At 41.4% G+C, this 19,501-nt stretch overlaps 2 protein-coding genes across 2 annotated transcripts in view; both read left to right on the top strand.

Annotated features, from left to right (window-relative positions):
* Positions 1 to 19,501, top strand: part of smyd2a (SET and MYND domain containing 2a) — a 146,318-nt gene that overhangs the window by 17,085 nt on the left and 109,732 nt on the right. The gene's annotated exons all lie outside the window — the stretch shown is intronic.
* On the top strand, positions 46 to 19,476 carry cenpf (centromere protein F). The gene is made up of 37 exons (XM_062427999.1): positions 46 to 207; positions 365 to 490; positions 802 to 872; positions 1,109 to 1,245; positions 1,421 to 1,512; positions 1,595 to 1,862; positions 2,075 to 2,277; positions 2,447 to 2,572; positions 2,701 to 2,829; positions 2,985 to 3,107; positions 3,601 to 3,736; positions 3,829 to 3,958; positions 4,086 to 4,365; positions 4,739 to 4,945; positions 5,533 to 5,741; positions 6,021 to 6,150; positions 6,941 to 7,219; positions 7,368 to 7,955; positions 9,764 to 9,937; positions 10,234 to 11,138; positions 11,229 to 11,440; positions 11,566 to 11,698; positions 11,790 to 11,937; positions 12,062 to 12,170; positions 12,472 to 12,731; positions 12,840 to 12,948; positions 13,070 to 13,275; positions 13,445 to 13,663; positions 13,853 to 13,996; positions 14,177 to 14,366; positions 14,450 to 14,547; positions 14,681 to 14,722; positions 14,938 to 15,996; positions 16,094 to 16,223; positions 16,433 to 17,125; positions 17,471 to 17,607; positions 18,461 to 19,476. The coding sequence occupies exons 1-37, from the start codon at positions 46 to 48 to the stop codon at positions 18,653 to 18,655; spliced, it is 8,559 nt and encodes a 2,852-aa protein (XP_062283983.1). The 3' UTR covers positions 18,656 to 19,476.

The raw sequence follows: 19,501 nt of genomic DNA, 5'->3' as shown, positions 1-19,501 counted from the left end.
CCCTTATTCAACCAATGTGATGTCTGTTAAGTCAGGTAATCAACCATGAGCTGGGCGGTGGAGGAGTGGAAGGATGGACTTCCAGGGAAAGCCCTGCAGAAGATCCAGGAGATGGAAGGCCAGCTAGACAAACTGAAGAAGGAGAGGAGCCAAAAACAGTTTCAGGTGGACTCTCTAGAGGCCGCGCTGCAGAAACAGAAACAAAAGGTCAGTCTGAAAGAGGAAAGGATGAATGGATTGAAAAATGATAAAACTGTATTAATTCATTTAGTGAAAATAAGTGAAACCTCTATCAGAAATACTACACACAAAATTAGAAAAGTAGAATTTCTTCCATTACCTGTCTGTTTCAATCTTTTTCCAGGTGGACAGTGAACGCACTGAGATGTCTGCTATGAAAAGGGAGAACCAGTCCTTAGTAGAGTCATGTGACTCTCTGGAGAAAGCCCGCCAAAAGGTTGTCCATGACCTGGGAGTCAAAGAGCAGCAGGTCAGTTTAGTGAGAAATAAAGAAATATCAGCAGCATTTAATATTTAATCAATTTGGTATCGGAGGAGTAAGCTGTCAGTGCACTGATAATTCACAGCTTTTAGTTTTGGTTTCTGCAAATTTCAGTCAATAACTAAAACACGTTTGCTCTCCAGTGGGCAAACGTGAAGTAGAACTTCATCTGTTTTTGATAGCCATCTGTAGTACGCAGCAAGAAAGGTAGACAATGTGCATGTTATCATGCATATCGGGAATTAAACATGACATTTTAACTCCCTGTGATCTTGACTGAACCCTGTTCTTGAACCTAGGTGAGCTACCTGGAGGGTCAGCTCAGCTCCTGCAGGAAGACCATAGAGCGACTGGAGCAGGAGCTCAAGAAGTGAGTTCCATTGTGTGTTTGTTGATATGCAGTTATATGTAAGTAGAGAGGTAGGATTTTTACATTCTCCTCCTGTGACACTCCTCCTGTGTTCTTTGTTACACAGTCAGTCAGTAATGCTTAAAATGAATGAATATGAATCATGTTTAACTTGATGGAAAGTACTGAAATCCTGTCTTTTGATGGCTAATGAACTTTTTCATTTGTCGTCTTTTTTTGTCTTTCCATCTGCTCAGATATAAAAATGAACTGGATCGCTCTCAGCCTGCTGGCTCTTCCTCCTTGTCATCCTCTTCCGCAGAGCTTCAACCCTACACCACTCCACAGAAAAGTTTCTCCACTCCAGCTCCTGTGCAGACTTACAGACAGCAGGGTATTTCCATTTGTTTTACTGTGTCTCAAAAGTTCATGCTGTATATTTAAGAAATTATTGTAATTAGATTCAGTGGTCCTGCCTGTTTACTCCTTTGGTCCATTTCTCCATCTTTGCCTTTTTTCACTTTTTTTTCAGTTTACCCTGACATGTAAATTGTACTTTTGTGCTAAAGATAACAAACTAGAAGATCTTCAGGAAAAATACAGCCAGGAGGTGGAAGAAAGAAAGAGGCTGGAGACTGAACTCAAAGTCCTGCAGGTCAAAGTGAGTCCATTAGTTATACTTATTGTGTGTGTGTTTTTTGTCTTTTTAGTTGATTTGATGATGTTAACTTTTTCTTTTCTAGATGTTGAATCAGTCATCAGTCAGTGTAAGCCACAAGGACATTGCTGCCCGCCAAGCTGGATCTTCAATTTTCCCATGGCAAAAGCAAGATCAAGCCCATTGCCGCCAGGATGCAATGGAAACACCTCTGAAGAGGCGGGGGGCATCTCTGTGGGACGCCCACGAGGAGACACCTATCAAATCCTGCCAGAGGATGAGCTCTTCCAGAGTAGTACAGAGTCCCAGTGGGTCCTCCCATCAGATGGAGCAGCTAAAGACTCTCAACCAAGGTGGGCTGTTTATTATCTATATTGGAATTAAGATATTGCATAGTGTTTGGCATCTTCTGAGTGAAATATTAGCCAGCCTTTTATTTGTCCGATTTTTCTAACCTCTTTTGCTTGCATTCCTCTTTAAAAATGTTATTTAAAGTGGCTCCTTTTTGGGTTATACAACTTGAACATGTCTCACAGGGCTTGAATGTTTACCATTTGTTTATCAGAGCTGCGTGGCCGTGTGTCAGAGCTGGAGAGGGGTCTGTCCAATCAGGAGAAGGAAATCCGTAGCCAGGCTTCCAAACTGCAAGATCTACAAACCCAATTCAACCAGGCCCGCAAAGACCTGACTGAACGGGACAGAGACCTGGCCAAGACCAGCCACGAGTTGAGTCAGGCCACAGACCGACACCAGCAGCTTGAAGCCAAGGTAGACTTGATTCATACATAGAGACTTAATTATTGCTGGACAGATTTAGTTTTAGTTTTATTTCTGCTGAATTACGCAGGTTGAAGGACAAAATACAAGAAAAATGCATCAAACCTAAGGAAACACTTATGACTGGCAAAGGTGACTAAGATTGCTTATTTTCTCTTAGTGTTCATCAGTTGAGCAGAAGCTGAAACAAGTCACAGAGGAAATGAGTTGCCAGAGACACAATGCTGAGAGCTGCAAAAGAGCCCTGGAGCAGAAACTCAAGGACCAGGAGAGAGACAGTCAGAAGGTGCTACACTACTGTTGAGTTGCACCATCATTAGACGTCAGACCTAATTTAAGGTTTATCAAACATTATATGTTTTAAAAAAACTTTTGTAGTTTAATCAAAAATTTTGTGCCTGTTACATTCTGTAGGAGCTAGCCCAGTTGCAGAGTGCTCACCAGGCTTTGGACCAGCAGCTGAACCAGACCAAAACTAAGCTTACACAAGAGATCCAACAGTCCAAAAAAGACTACAACATACTTCAGGCTGACATGGAGAAGGTAACATGTCTGTTCTGTACCTTTCTGCTCCTGTTTAACCAACACTAATTATTTCTTTCTTGACACATCAACCATTCACTGAACTCTCGGTTGGTTGCTCTACTTTTTACAGTTCTCTTTCCTCTCCTTGACTCTTCTCTCTTGCTCCCTTACAGATGAATGTCCAGAAGAGTCAGATGGGGAAGGAGGTGGAAGACCACAAACAGAAACTGCTGAGGTCAGAACAGAGCCTCCAGGCCAGCCAGACCAAAGAGCAGGACTTCCGCAAGAAAATGGAGGTGGGTCCCACTAGGGCTGGGCGATTATGGCAAAAAACAAAATCACGATTAATTGAACTTTTAACCTCGAGGGGGCTGTGTCAAACTCTCACTTCAAAGGAAAAACAGAAAGTTCAATTGTTGATTTATTTTGCATTATGAAAAACTGTGTTACAGTGTTTGTCTCTAATGCCTGAGCAACCGTTTGTTGCCATTTTAGTGTTACATTAGCCTTACACAAATTATAGGTATTGCTTGTGAGGTACACAATCCTAATTCCAGATTGTGAGACAAGATCATAGATACATTAAAAGTGTTAACTATATCATATTATATTATGAGCAAATTACCCAAACAGACGTTTCAGTATGTACAAATATGTCTCAACGCAAAGAGCAGGTCTTCCATATTCAATATTTTTCCTTTATTTCTCCACCACATGTCTTTCAATCATTTATTGGTGCCACTCATTGCCCTCTCTCATTTCTGTTTGTGTTCCTTTTCTTGACTGCAGGAGCTGCAGAAAGAGAAGAACTGCACATCTGTTCAGTTGGACCAGAGCACCAGGCGTCTGTCTCAGCTGGAGGAGGAGAAAAAGGCCTCAGACCAGAGTTTCAAATGCACCCAGGGACTACTAGATGACCTTAAAGGTAACTGACTTGAAGTTTATGGTAAATCAGCTCAGGTTACATGTTTAGTTATTTGTTTAGTTTTTTACTTTGATTTTCTTTTTGCTTGTCAGCTAAATCAGAGGGGCAGGTGGAGGAGCTGAAGAGACTTCAATCCAAACTGGAGCAGCAGACTCAGGCTTCTTCCCATGAGCTGGAAAACTTGAAGAAAACACTTTCTGATGCAGAGACCAAAAATGACAGGTGAAAAATGACATTATTTTACTGCAAAGAATAAGAAAAATCTGTCACAAAAGAGTAAAGAAAATAATATATCTGTGATATTTAATCTGCTGTTCAGTCAATGTCACTATATTTTATCCCACTGCAGGTTTCAGAAGGAACTGCAGAAACAGAAGCAAGAGACAGAGCAGCTGACCAACAGGTTGACTGCCACAGAGAAGGAGAGCCAAGAGATGAAAAACTGTCTCACTGTGAGTCAGAGCGAATGTAAGGAACTGAAACAAGAACATCAAACTCTGCTAGAGTGGAAGAAGGAGAATGAGACCCTGATTAATGAAACTGAGGCGGTGCAAAAGGAGTTCACTGAGAAAATTGGCACCTTGGAGAACAGTCTCAGCTCACTGAATGAAACTATAGATGAACTTAAGGTAAGATGCAGTGGTTCTTAACAATATACTACACATTATGTCCAGATTTAGATCAGTCTTTTAAAGGTGCAATGTGGAGAATTTAGTGGAATCTTGACAGAAATGGAATATAATATTCACAAGTACATTTTCATTAATTTATAATCACTTGGAAACAAGAATTTTGTTTTTGTTAACTTAGAATGAGCCATTTATATCTACAGAGGGAACGGGTCCTCTCACACAGCCCATCGTGTTTCTACAGTAGCCCAGAATGGACAAACAAAACACTAGCTCTAGAGAGGGCCTCACCACTAGATGCCACCAAATCCTACACATTGAACCGTTAAGTAGTTTACCTTCACCCTAAATACTTGTATTTTCATTTTTGTAGAAGCAGCTCAGCAGTGTCGAGGGAGAAAAAGCCAGCCTGTCTGCTCACATTGACTCCTTGAAAGGAGAACTCCTCAACAAGTGCACAGAGTTGGAGGAGAAGGAGCATCTTTACAATGAGCTCCAGTCTAAATTCTCTGAGGCTGGACAAAAGCACACCAAAGACCTGGAGAATGTTGGTGTACAGGTGACACACCTTGAAGCACAGGTGACCCTTTATGTTATTCCTTTGTTTTCATATTTTGTGTGTATATAGGTACACGGTATAAGAGGTCGCAGCAGATTTCATAAACAAAAATAATCGGCTTATAGATAAAGAATAGCCATCAACTAAACGTTGTACATGTACTAATGGATATCTCCATCTAGTCTTGGGTCAGGCTTTATCATGCTTGAGATATGAGCCAGGTGAGCCATGAAACATGTAACATGAGATTTCTTAAAATGTTGAATGTGGCAGTTGATAAAAAAAACATCCCTTCTTATGCTTCCTGTGCTGTAATAACTTTTTATTAATACTAATAGGAAAAATAAAATAAAAACAGACAACCAACATAAAACACTGATGTCAAAAAACACAACAGTTACCAAATACTAATGTCCCAGAGACATAAGCATTGCGGTGCTGTAATAGTTGATAAACAGTGTTTCTGTATCATTGGATTGTGATGTACTTTCAGATTTTATTTTTCAATGATTGGGCCTAAAATCAAGGAATCAATATCAATTGAATACAATATTAATTTAACTGCACAGAATACTTTTGGCAATGTACTTATTATTTTATCTGAACAGGTAAAAGACCTGGAGACACGGTTGGGAAAAGAAATAGCTCGAGCAGAACAGGCTGAGAGGACCATCACTCAGCTGCAGGACGAGCACCAGACAGCCTGTGACCTGGCCCACTCCAAAGACCAGCTGATCGAACTAGGTCAAGCTGAAATCAGCCAGCTGAGGGAGAGCCTCGCACAGGCCACTGCACAACAGGACGAGCAAAATATCAGGTGGGAGTTTTATTTGTTGTTTAATAGTTTTGTATCAACTCTTTTTCTAAAACAACAGCCCTGTGATAAATCTTACCTTTACAAACTCTATAAAGTTCAGTTTTTGTTGGGACTGTGTGAGAAAGGTGTTGATTCTAACCTGCTTCACTGTGCAACAGTGACAACAACATCTCAGGGAGTCCTTGTATGATATGATTATGTCTCCCTCGTTTTTTCCTTGGAGAAACATTAAATGCAACGTGCTTTCTCTATTTTTCCATCATCTCAAATCTCTGCTAGGCTGGTTGAGGAGAAGGCAGCCCTGATGAAGCAATGTGAGGAGAGTGTTGCAACGAAGGCTGAGGAGACCGAGCAGGTCAAGCTACAAATGGAGGAGGCTCAGCAAGAGCTTCTGCTCACCAAAAACCAGGTCTGTTTTACTGGACTTAAAGCTGCAGTCTGTAGTTTTGAGAAAAAAGTGGACTTAACCAGAAAATTTGAACAAGTACAGCATCCAGCTCCCTCCTTTTTCCTCTCTGCTGTGCTGCAGTCCTGCCTTCTAAGCCCCTCCCCACAGAGGAGTGAGAGCACACGCTGTGCGCGGGAGGGGGGCTGCCAGCAGTGTGTACAGCGTCATTGACACTCCTCCGGGCTCTGATTGGTTGTTTTGACTCGTGAGCGGTGGATTCTTGCAAATCATTTTACGACCACTGGGTGGACCCAGAGACTGAATTATGTCACAGTTTATCTGTATCTTATTCTACTGTCAGATCATAATGACAATTTTAGCAAATATAACACAAAAATAGTTACAGACCGCAGCTTTAAACTAAAACTTTTTGATTATTTCAGTTTAGGAAGTAAGGAGTAAAAAGAGAATTACAACAGTTCTGTAATGAATATAATCTTTAAGACATAATCCTTTCAGGGAGGAACTGATTCATTACCAGTGCCATTTTTAAGCTGTAGTAGTGGTGTTGTAATAAATTACAATATTAATGTACAAAATAATCTTAGGACTAATGTTTTAATTTGACCAAAAATGTTATTCTGTCATACATTTAATACTTACCCAACCTTTATGTCTGGCACTCTGAGATGAAAATATTTATATTAAAGAAGTATTATAGTATTTTAACTGGGTACTGATGGTTTTTTTAATCTCACTAAAATGAAACCTGTTGACTGTATGATGTTGAATTTTTCTCTTCATGCTTCAGATCAGTTCTATGGATCAGTTCCTGAAGGTTCAGGAGCAGCTGGGAGTCGAGCTGCAGAAGCAAATTAAGACACTGTCTGAGAAAGAAGAGGAGCACAAAAAGATGTACGAGGAAAAATCAGAAGAGCTCAAACAGTTAGAGGAGGAGCTGAAGGGTCTGCAGAGTCAGATGGAGGAGAAGGAGAATCTGCTCAGAGAGGATGCAGCTCAGATTTTGTCTCTGGAGAAACAAAACACAGAGCTGGAGACTGTTGTTCAAGAGATGAAGGAAGAAGCAGAGGTAAAATATTGTTTTATGTATAAGAGTTATCTTTCATAATGTACAAATACAAATGTTATTTATATGTATCTTTGTAACTGTCTGTATTACACAGTTCTGTTTCCTCAATTTCAAATAAGCTCTCTTCATATTCCTGTTTCTTATCAAGATCCTCGCACATGCTCAGGCTGAGAGGATAAACAACCTTCTGGTGCAGATATCTTCCTTAGAAGAAGAGATAGCTGCGAACAAAGATGCTGCAGAGAAGCTTCCAGTGTTGAAGAACGAACTTGATGCAGTCAACCAGTGCTACGCTGACCTTAAGAAGTCTCTAGAAGCTCTTGAGAAGAGTCACTCCTCCGCCATTGAAATCAAGTCCAACTTGGAGAACACCCTGACTGAGAAAATTAACTTGATCTCTACTTTAGAAAAAGAGGTCAAAGAGCTCACAGAGAAGATGAGCAAAGAGTCGGAGAATCATGCTTTGGAGACTGAAAGTTTCTTGAACAAAGAGAAGAGCCTTAAAGAGAAGCTTGAAGCTGCTGAGCGAGCAGTGGCTGCTGCCAAAGCGGAATTGGCTTCTCGTCGGGGCGAGATCAAGACCATGAAGACGACCCTGTCTGCAGCTTCACACGGCCTGGAAGAGAGAGATGGCACGATAAAGAGTCTGAAGGAGAGGCTGAATAAAGCAGCAGCAGAGCAGACCAAAACATCAGATCTCCTCAAAGAGAAGATGGTTGCCATGAACAAAATCAAGGTTTGATTATTATGCATTCCTAATCATTAGTGCATCTCGTAGCTTTAATATAACATATATATACACTACCGTTCAAAAGTTTGGGGTCACATTGAAATGTCCTTATTTTTGAAGGAAAAGCACTGTACTTTTCAATGAAGATAACTTTAAACTAGTCTTAACTTTAAAGAAATACACTCTATACATTGCTAATGTGGTAAATGACTATTCTAGCTGCAAATGTCTGGTTTTTGGTGCAATATCTACATAGGTGTATAGAGGCCCATTTCCAGCAACTATCACTCCAGTGTTCTAATGGTACAATGTGTTTGCTCATTGGCTCAGAAGGCTAATTGATGATTAGAAAACCCTTGTGCAATCATGTTCACACATTTGAAAACAGTTTAGTTCGTCACAGAAGCTACAAAACTTCCTTTGAGCAGATTGAGTTTCTGGAGCATCACATTTGTGGGGTCAATTAAACGCTCAAAATGGCCAGAAAAAGAGAACTTTCATCTGAAACTCGACAGTCTATTCTTGTTCTTAGAAATGAAGGCTATTCCATGCGAGAAATTGCTAAGAAATTGAAGATTTCCTACAACGGTGTGTACTACTCCCTTCAGAGGACAGCACAAACAGGCTCTAACCAGAGTAGAAAAAGAAGTGGGAGGCCGCGTTGCACAACTGAGCAAGAAGATAAGTACATTAGAGTCTCTAGTTTGAGAAACAGACGCCTCACAGGTCCCCAACTGGCATCTTCATTAAATAGTACCCGCAAAACACCAGTGTCAACATCTACAGTGAAGAGGCGGCTGCGGGATTCTGGGCTTCAGGGCAGAGTGGCAAAGAAAAAGCCATATCTGAGACTGGCCAATAAAAGAAAAAGATTAAGATGGGCAAAAGAACACAGACATTGGACAGAGGAAGACTGGAAAAAAGTGTTGTGGACGGATGAATCCAAGTTTGAGGTGTTTGGATCACAAAGAAGAACGTTTGTGAGACGCAGAACAAATGAAAAGATGCTGGAAGAATGCCTGACGCCATCTGTTAAGCATGGTGGAGGTAATGTGATGGTCTCGGGTTGCTTTGGTGCTGGTAAGGTGGGAGATTTGTACAGGGTAAAAGGGATTCTGAATAAGGAAGGCTATCACTCCATTTTGCAACGCCATGCCATACCCAGTGGACAGCGCTTGATTGGAGCCAATTTCATCCTACAACAGGACAATGACCCTAAACACACCTCCAAATTGTGCAAGAACTATTTAGAGCAGAAGCAGGCAGCTGGTATTCTATCGGTAATGGAGTGGCCAGCGCAGTCACCAGATCTGAACCCCATTGAGCTGTTGTGGGAGCAGCTTGACCGTATGGTACGCAAGAAGTGCCCATCCAACCAATCCAACTTGTGGGAGCTGCTTCTGGAAGCGTGGGGTGCAATTTCTCCAGATTACCTCAACAAATTAACAGCTAGAATGCCAAAGGTCTGCAATGCTGTAATTGCTGCAAATGGAGGATTCTTTGACGAAAGCAAAGTTTGATGTAAAAAAAAATCTTATTTCAAATACAAATCATTATTTCTAACCTTGTCAATGTCTTGACTCTATTTTCTATTCATTTCACAACGTATGGTGGTGAATAAGTGTGACTTTTCATGGAAAACACAAAATTGTTTGGGTGACCCTAAACTTTTGAACGGTAGTGTATATTAGACCTGTTCAGGGAATTACATTACATGATTGTATAGGAAGAGAGGGTGACAAGTGGTAACTTTATTTTCCAATACTTTATATTCAGTCATTTAATATTTTTTTCATGTAATTGTTCACATGAAGGTTCAAATGGAGATGCTTCAAATGGACCTGGAGGACAATGAGACAGCAATGAATTCCTTTGACAGTCAGGTGGAGGAGCTGAAGGGTATTATAGAGTCACTGGAGGCTCAGCTAGCACAGAACCAAACCCAGATGTCTGACATGAAGGTCTGTCTGGAGGACAGCAAAGCCCAGGTAAACCTAATGTCTACACATAATCAGTCTGGCCTGGAGGTTCATTTTCATCAGTCTCAGCAACTCTATATTCAGCATATCTCAATCAAGGCTGCAAATTGAATATGTCAAATCCATGCATGGTCAAAGGTTCAGGCAACAAATTGGCATCATGAGTGGAGAATTTCTCTTTACAGCTTCTCTGCCTGATCCACACTCTTCATTCATTGCGCCTAACAAAAACAGAAGTTGAATATAACATCCAGAATTAGATTAACATTTTGTATTGTCATTCATCTTTAACTCCTTTTTTTTAGGTCTCTGTCTTGGAGGGCCGCTTAGAGGAGGTCCAGTCTCAGAACTCTTTGCTGGAGACACAATATGTCACAGCTAAGGAGGAGCTGTTGGAGAGGAGCAATGACATAACTCGTCTGGAAGACGACGCTGTCCAACTAAGCCAACTGGAGATGGAGGTTTCTACACTAGAGTCTAAACTCAGTCAGATCACAGAGGAAAAGGTCAAGTTAGAGACAAGTCTCAGGCAGATAATTGAGGACAAAGACAATAATGTCAACCAGCTACTTCAGGAGAGAAACAGCCTTGAGACTACTTTGAAACAGTTAACAGATGACAAAGAGCAAGTAGAAGGTGACATGATGCAAATAAATGTAAAGAAGAAGCAGTTGGAAGCCAACCTAGACAAGCTAGGTGAGGAGAACAAACAACTGCAGAGCAACGTTGAGCAGTTAACTGAAGAAAAGCAGCAAGCAGAAGCAAAAATGGAACAAATGACTGCAGAAAAACAAGAAGCTGAATCAACCCTGAGGCAGCTGGTTGAAGAGAAATCCCAACTAGAAGTTACTCTGAATCTGATGAATGAGGAAAAATCCCAGTTTGAGGCTAAACTAAGTGAACTATCCTCTAAGACAAGCAAATTGGAAACCAATTTGAATCAAGTAGCTGAAGGAAAGCTTCAACTGGAAATAAACAACAATCAGCTGACTGAAGAGAACATGAAACTACAATCCAGTGTTGATCAAATCACTGCAGAAAGGCTGCAGTTACAAGAGAGCTTAGAGAAGCATGAAGAAGAGGCGGCTTCCCTCAAAGAGGAGAAGGAGGGTATCCAACACTCCCTCCTGTTGTCAGATCAGGAACACCAGAGGCTGAAGGAGCAGCTTGAAATCAGGGACAAGAGAACGGAGGAACAGAACAGAGAGAGGTATATCTTAACCAGATTTTTAAAATTAGCTTTTTTTACTGTTAATATTAGCTTGAATGATAATTGTGTAACTTTTATGTTATATTACAGGAGCCAACAGTTTGAGGCAGAGCAGGCTGAATTTCAGCAGAAGCTGGCTGGTTTACAAAAAGAGCTCAGTGTGTTCAAGCAGCAGTACAATTCACTGCTGGAGCAGGTGGGCCAACAACACAGCCTCATACAGCAGCTCTCTGAATCACAGGGAACCCCGAGTTCAGAAGAGAAACTCAGCGCCATGGAGTCTGAGGAGACAGAAATCTGTGGTGAGCATCAACTGAATCTAAGTTGTTTTGGTTTTATGAAAACATTAGATGTAATGTTTTATGATTGTAACTTAAATATTCAATACATACATTTAGATTGAATTATCTGCTATGGTTTCCCCCAGCAGAATCAGCAGACCATGCTAACATGGAGCCCAGCATGGAGAACGAACTTGAGAACCTTCCAGTAAAGGAGCAGCTTAGCTCTAAGGTGTCTGAACTGTGTGAACTATCAATTCAGTCAGACGAGGCTTTCAGGTAAGATCGCTTTTTGCATTGCGCAGACATACAATGTGTCAGTTTGTTTTTTAACTTGATGAATAAAGCTAATTTTTCTAAAACGTGGTAGTGAGTCAGAGCTGGTTTCCAAGTGGGACATCATTGAACAAGCGATGGTCCATGAACATCTGGAGGAGAAGAGGGATACATTTACTGCTGATGTAGAGGAAATGAATAGAAACAAGGAGGTGTTCCATCAACAGCAACCTTTGGATCAGGTAGAAAACAGTTATTATAACTGCGTATTTGTCCTTATAGTTAGGATACCAACAACAGCTATGAGTTTGTTTGTTTTTTACAGTTGTCTGTCTTTGATGTTTTGGTCTGTATTTTTTCTTGCAGGTTCCTGCTGACAGCGGTGCTGAGGACGTTATTGAAATTGAACCTGAAAACTGTGAGCCGTCTCTTCCTTCTTCTTCTCCGGATGAGACCACAGAACTGAAATCCTCTGGTGAGTAATTAGATGGTGCTTATGCCTGCAGCTCCAAGAATTGTGTATTTTTCTTGGGCTTATTTACTTTATTATTGATCTCCCACTTTAGAATGATGAAAATATTGAAATGTCTTACAACAACAACACATTTTTGTAAAACAAAAGTTACAGGATATTGTGTAGCTAATACAAGCATCATGTAATTTTTAGACTTCCAGGCCGTCAACCAGACACTTGATGATTTGTATGCATTCAGATTAAGACCATGAAAGATAGATTGAACTTGTATAACTTGTTTAATATTCTATCTGTCCACCAGTGACAGAGTCAATCCAGTCACAAGATGACCTCGACCACTACAAGGAAACGATCACAAATCAAGAAAAAGAAATCCAGACCCTGCGTTCAGAGTTTGACTTGCTGAGCTCTGACCTTGCACTGAGAAAGGAGCTGAACTCTGACTTGGAAGTCCAAGTTCAGAACTTAGAGAAGAAAGTTCATGCAGCAGAGGAAGAAGCACAAAGTGCAGCATATAAGCTGGAGGTTGCTTTGGATGAGAGGAAAGACCTTAATGATCAGGTAGAAGAGATAAGTTGCTGAATTACAGATGCCACTTTAGTAATAGTGTGATAGCATTTATCATTTTAAGTGTCTTAACTGTTACAAACTCTGTGTGCTAATATTTAGACGGCTCGACTGTCAGAGGAGAGGGAGACATTAACTCTGCAGCTGCAAACGGCTAAATGCCAGCTGGCTGATGTTATGGAGATGCTGGAAGGACTGGAAATGGCCAAAGGTACTTTCTAAGTTTTTTTGTGCATGTGTTCATACTTACAAAAGCATTTTTAAATAAATGTGTACAGCATGATTGAGTTAAAGGTTTGTACTAACATCTTGTATTTTGCTCTGTCCCATAGGTGGATGGGATGAGAAGTTCCTTCAGCAGGAGAGTGAGCTGAGGAGGGTTCGCTCTGAGAAAGCTAACCTGGAGCAGCACATCCTGGGCATGGAGGGTGAGCTGGAGACCCTGCAGGAGGAGCGCAACACACTGAAGGATGATATGGAAACTCAGAGGAGAACGTGTTCAAACATGGAGCAGCAGATAGAAACACTCACGACTGAGGTTAGCACTCTAGCCACTAGCATGTGAGCTAAAACATCAAAATATGTGGAAGTGCTTAAATTAATGTACAAATATCAGCAAAATTACAAACAAACAAAAATTTACATTACATTTTAAGATTCAGTATTAAGAATATTCTTAATCATTCTAAATTTCACCATTTCTCCAGACGACCCAGCTGAGATCTGAACTCGTGTCCTGCTCTGAGGAGAGAGACGAGCTGAACCAGTCTTTAGGCCAGTGGAGAGAGAAAGTTCGTAGTTTGGAGAAGACTAACTGTGACACCAGAAACTTAATGTCCATCCTGGAGGATGACATCAGAGCAGGGAGGAAACAGTACGAAGCTCTTCAAGGCAACATGGAGAAACTGAAGACACAGAGGCAACAGGTACAATCATGGAGAATTCAAGAGAAAGGTGTTATTGAGAATCTGAGCCCTGGTTACAAGCTGATTTTATACAAAAACTATCAGCTGCTACTAGATTAGACTGGTTTATATCTAGACAGATTAAATCCGTACTACATTTCTTCTTTATGCCAATACTTGAAGCAGTCCATTTTCTTTTTCTCTCTAAAGCTGTTGGAGCAGGTTAAGACAATGGAGCAGGAAATCTCCCAACAGAGTGGAGAAACAGAGCAGCTCATCGGACAACTGGACAAAATCAAAGAAGACAACACTGAGTCCAATCAAAACACTGAGTCCATGTTCAGCAAGATACAGGTGAGTGGGAAGCATGATTAAATAAAAAGCTGTTGTTGCATGCTAACTTTTAAAAGTTGCTTTTTGAGGTTGGGGTCTCCACAGAGAAACATGTATTGATACATACTCAAAGTATTTCTACCTACTATTACTAATGATCAGTTGTAACTTCCTTGTTTTCCCTCCTGTTTTTATCCCCAGGCTTTAGAGGGAGAAGTGACTCGTCTGTCACAGTCTCTAGAGTCTTCTCTACTCGAAAAAGGTGAGATCGCCTCTCGTCTGAACTCCACGCAAGATGAGATCCAGCAGATGAGGACCGGTATTGAAAAGCTCCAGGTCCGCATCGAGTCGGACGAGAGGAAGAAAAAGAAGATGGGAGAGCTGCTCAAAGGTAACTGCTTGTATCTTTGGAAATTACATAACCTCTTCAGTGTTGTAAGAAGTTGGTCTGACTGTGACTCTTCATCTCTGTAGCTGCTCAGAGAAAGTCTGACTCACTGCAAGACCGCATTGATGCCCTGGAGCGAGAGAAAGAACAGACGGAGCAAGATCTAGAGGAAGCAGTGCTACAGGTACTCTAAAAATGTATATGTCTGACAAAAATAAACAGACAGCTATCTTTTACCCCTACCTGGATACAATTCATATATGAGAGAGTTTGGTCAAAATGGGCTCACTTTGTAAATATTATTTGCTGTTATACAGGCTGAGACAGCCAAAGCTGAGCTGGAGGAGGAGAGGGGAAAGGTACCTTCATATTAATCCTTTTCCATGTGTCCATGTGATGTTTTTTATGTTTTAACAGTGCATCATGATAGTTGTTGTAAATCAATCAAGCAATATATTAATCAGATTTCTCCCCCTTTCTCCTTTTTCTTATCATCCTAATGTTCTCCTCCTCTTCTGGCTTTTCTTCTTCCACTGTCGTCTGTGTTCAACCTTCACCACCTACTGACCATCAGGTGGAAGAAGAGAAGAGAGAACTCAATGAGAAACTGTCGGAACTTTCTGCCACGCTGGACAACCTGAGATCTGAGAAAGAACGCATGGAGCAAGAGCTAGAAACAAAAAACAGAGCGATAGAGGAACTGAAGGCAGCTAAGGAGGAGCTGGAGAGAGGGTTGGAGAAAGCAGAGACGGAGAGAAGAGAAGAAGAAGAAAGACAGAAATACAGGGTTGAAGAGCTGGAGAAAGGAATGAGAGAGGAAGCAGAGAGGCAAACAAAACAAGTAGATGACCTCCAGGCACAGCTGGAAGCCTCTCGGCAGACAGAGATCTCACTTGGACAAAAGAGCGCAGAAACTGAGGGGGAGAAAGAGAGGATGCAGTCTCTGCTGGTAGAGTTGGAAAAAGAGAAACAGTCTCTGCAGAGCTCTCTAGAGGAGTGGCAGACAGAAAGAGAGAGTCTCCATTCTCAGGGAGAGGAGTGGGAGAAAGAAAGAAACAATCTGAAGTTTAGTATTGAGGGTCTGGAAGAAGAAATCAAAGAGCTTCAGACACTCATAAAAACTAAAGAAGAAGAGAGAGATGTGTTGGAACAGGAGAAGGAGGCAGATCAGAAACAAGCCTTAATGAAATCCATCTCATCTCTGAAGGCAGAGAAAGAACAGATAGAAGGAGAAAATGGACGCCTGGTAGAGGAGAAAGAGAAATTGCACTCAGCCCTTTTGTCAGTAGAACAAGAGAGAGATAGCCTGCGCTGCACTCTTACATCTGTAGAAGAAGAAAAAGAGAAACTTGAGCAAGAGAGAAAAGCAGATGAGAACGAGAAGCTTCATTCTAGCGAGGAGAAAGACAACATGCAGCAAACTCTTTCTTCACTGCAGCAAGAGAAAGAAAGAATAGAGGAGGAAAGACAGAGGCTAGATGCTGAAAAACATAAACTACAGTCTTCTCTTTCATTGATTGAAGAAGAGAAGGAGAACTTGTCTTCAGCTGTTTCTTCACTGGAACAAGAGAAGCAAAAAGCACAGGGAGAGAAAGAGAAACTCGCACTGTCCGTCTCTCAGCTCAGTGAGCAGGTATGTGCACACAGACAAAAGGATGAATAAAATGAAAGAGGTTTTTTTTTTAAAATTCAATGTCTCAGTATCTTCACTTCCTGTCTGTCCCTTCAAGGTGTCGGAGCTGTCGTCTCGTGCTGCTCGTCTGTCTAAGGAGAGAGACTCTGCCCTCAGCAAGATGAGTCTTTGGATGAAGACCTGCAAACAGCTGGAGGAGGAAAAGCAAATGGTGTTAAACAGCTCAGGTGATGAAATGATTTGCTAATTTATCGTTCAGTTTACAGTAGAATTTGAGTATTTGCTTATAAGCAGATGATTGGTTTGCTTTTGCAGAAAGAAGGCACAATATTGAAATTCACACCTAGTTTTTTACATCTACCTCGATGCTTCAGATTAAATCTCTACATAGTGCAGCTGAGTCATCGTGTTAACACGAGCCACATTCTTGTTACAGGAGAAGGAAGGAACCGTGAGGAGGTAAACACTGAGGTGAACCAGCTGAAGACGCAGGCAGAGGAGAGGAAGAAAGAATTGGAAGACCTGAAGACAGCCCTGGAGGAGAGGAGGCTGGAGGCTGAAGAAAAAAACAAGGAGGTGGAAGATCTTAAGGCTGCGCTTGATGGAAAGAAGGCAGAGCTGGAGGAGAGGAGCAGGGAGCTGGAGGAGATGAAGAGGGAACTGCAAGAACTAAACCAACTTGTGGAGGAGAAGAGCAGGGAGACAGATGAGAGCATGGATAAGTACTGCAGCTTGATGGTTGAATTCCACAAACTGGAAGAGACCAACGATGTGCTGACAACACGGCTGGAGCAGATCACTGCTAGCAAACACACCCATGAAGCCAATGTTCAGTCGAGCAGCTCTGACAGCCGCCGACGCTCAGCAAGGAAATCTGTCTCCAAACATCAGGAAATGAAACTAGATGACAACACTGAGAACATGGCTCCTTCAACACCTCAGAGGTCTCCACCGGGGTCTGCTGCAGGGAAACGAGGTCACCGTGATATCAGTAATAAAGACAGCGCGCAGGAGGCACTTCACAACCTGACAAAGAAGATCAGAGCCCACGCAGTGACCACGCCGAAACCAAAAACTCAACAGGAAGATGAGTTCAGGCCAGAAGGACTTCCTGAGCTGGTGCAAAGAGGTACGTGTTGGATAACCGAGTCTCACACGGCTTTAAGTCGCCATTTGACTTTGTCAGAATTTGAAAAACACACCCTGTAGTTTGTTCTCTGTGCAGATAAACGAAACCTTTAATAACCTTTGATGACATTCAGATGAATGGCATCAATTGGAGTTTTAGTTTTGGCAGGTTTGCAGAAATAATCACAGTAACATGCTCTACTCTCAAACCTTTCTGCTGGTTTAAAATACTGTTATTAGTTTTCAGAAGACCTCCATGAGACACAATTCTACTAAATCTCTGAGTGTAACACCTGTTCATTCATCATAAGAATCAAAAAATAAGTGATCATTTGACCCCTGTCAGGTTTTGCTGATATTCCTCTTGGGGAGGCCAGTCCGTTCATCATGAGGAGAACCACAGTGAAGCGCTGCAGTCCTCGACTGGCCGCCAAACAGACCAATACTACATCTGATGCCTCCACATCTGGATCTGACAGCAAGGTGAGCAGCACAACCGCCCCCCCCACCACCACCACCACCACCAAAAAACCACACACACAGAGTACGGTACCCTACTTGTACCATCTATCCACAACAGCCACACAGCAAGCTAAACATGTGACTGCAAATAGTCCATAGTATTTTAAACGATGAGTCTGACTCCAGAAGTAGGGCAGGAACAAAGTGAAGATGGTGGGATACGACTAAAAATGTGCTGCTAGTGTCTTCTACAGTCATTGGTCCAAAAAAAACATTCAGAAGATAACAGGCGACCTGCAGAGTTAGCGACAATCTAATGATGAACTGTCAAATGTGGGTTAAATGCACTTGACTGTTTCTCCTGAGAAGTTGAACTTTTTTTGTGGTTTGCTGTTCTGACAGAAACAAATCAAACTAATCACTGCAGTGTAATTACCAGTTAGTTAATCACTGTGTCACAACATCTTCACATTGGACACATTCAACTCATTGTCAGGCAGCTTTTACACATGGATTAACGGAGCGGAAGAGTTCACCATCAAGGTTGTGTGTATGTGTTAGTTCAGGTTGCCGGGCCCCTGATATGTCTTCAGGATATCCGGACCCCCTCCCACCTTTGAGTCAGTCCAGGTCAGGTCAGGTCCACTTCTAATCAAGTCAGGTCAAATGAAGTGAACCAGAGGTGGATTTAGAGGGATGTAGAGGTTTCAGTTCAGAGGGTCAAGAGGAAAGAATGTCTCTCAGGTACCTGCGTGACTGAGTGTCTGAACATGAAGCATCACTGCCAAATGTACTTTATTTCTTTAAGTTACCAATGTCGTGCCTTTTTCTTTATCTGGTCATCTGTATCATCATCATCTTTTTTTCTCTCCAGGTTTTGGGGCCTTTATCCCTCCAGAGTCCCTCCGCTGGTACAGCAGCAGACAACTCCAACAGGAAGTGTCTTTCTCCGAGCGGTGGGGAGAAACCTTCTCGTCGGTCACTGAGTTTACGGAAGAGTCCAGAGCAGAAGGACAAACAAGTTTTAAGAGAACAAACACAGCAAGAAGACAACTGTCACGTTCAGTAGATCAAAGTGCACACACAGTCCGACACCTGTGATTTATATATAGAAATAAGCACATATACACTCGTAGATACAAAAGTTAACATTCCACTTTTTCTAAAAAATATTTTTAGTAAAGACACATTTATATTAATTCACATTCATCCTAAAACAGATGCACCTTTTTTAATTTCATTTTTATAGACTGTGTGTGTCACTTAGTTTTATTTTAAAGACCTCACCAGTCTTCTCCCTACTCTTGTTGTTCACTGAAAGTCATGATGAGAAATCACCAGAGCAGGAAGAGGAGGCAGGTTGCAACACAAAAAAACATCACATGGCAACTTTAAGTCTATTTTTAACTTTAATTGCTGATTTTCTTCATATCACTACATTTCATTATGCTCTGTTTTAAGTGATTGTTTTTGTGTCAGTTGTTTTTCTAACATTGTTTTTGTGCCTCTGAATGTAAACCAACTGTTTGTTCCTCTACAGTCCATCTTCATCTCTTCAGCCTTTAATAGTCTTTGTGTCTTCGTCGCTGACTCACTCTTCATCCTTTATGTCCTGATGCACTGTTCTTGATGTGTGAACTTTGTACATAGTAGATGATGTAGACAGTTGTAACTGCAACGTCCCATTGATCTGTAACATATCACCTGATCGCTTACGGCAGCTAAGGTTGTTTAGACTCAGAAAGTAATACATTTGTTTTTCTTTAAACTAATTGTTGTAGCATCTCTGCATTTTATCAGTTCTGTTTTTTATTTTCATATTTGGGTATAGATTATATGATCTGGTATCTTGTTGTATGATCAAGATTATCGGTCGTTGTAAATAGTTAATGCCAAATAGTTAAAAATTGCTTTT

The sequence above is a fragment of the Scomber scombrus genome, chromosome 1 (assembly GCF_963691925.1).
Source record: "Scomber scombrus chromosome 1, fScoSco1.1, whole genome shotgun sequence".
In the NCBI taxonomy this organism is placed as follows: domain Eukaryota; kingdom Metazoa; phylum Chordata; class Actinopteri; order Scombriformes; family Scombridae; genus Scomber; species Scomber scombrus.
Note: the sequence above shows the minus strand (reverse complement) of the source record. Positions and strands in the feature narration are given on the sequence as shown.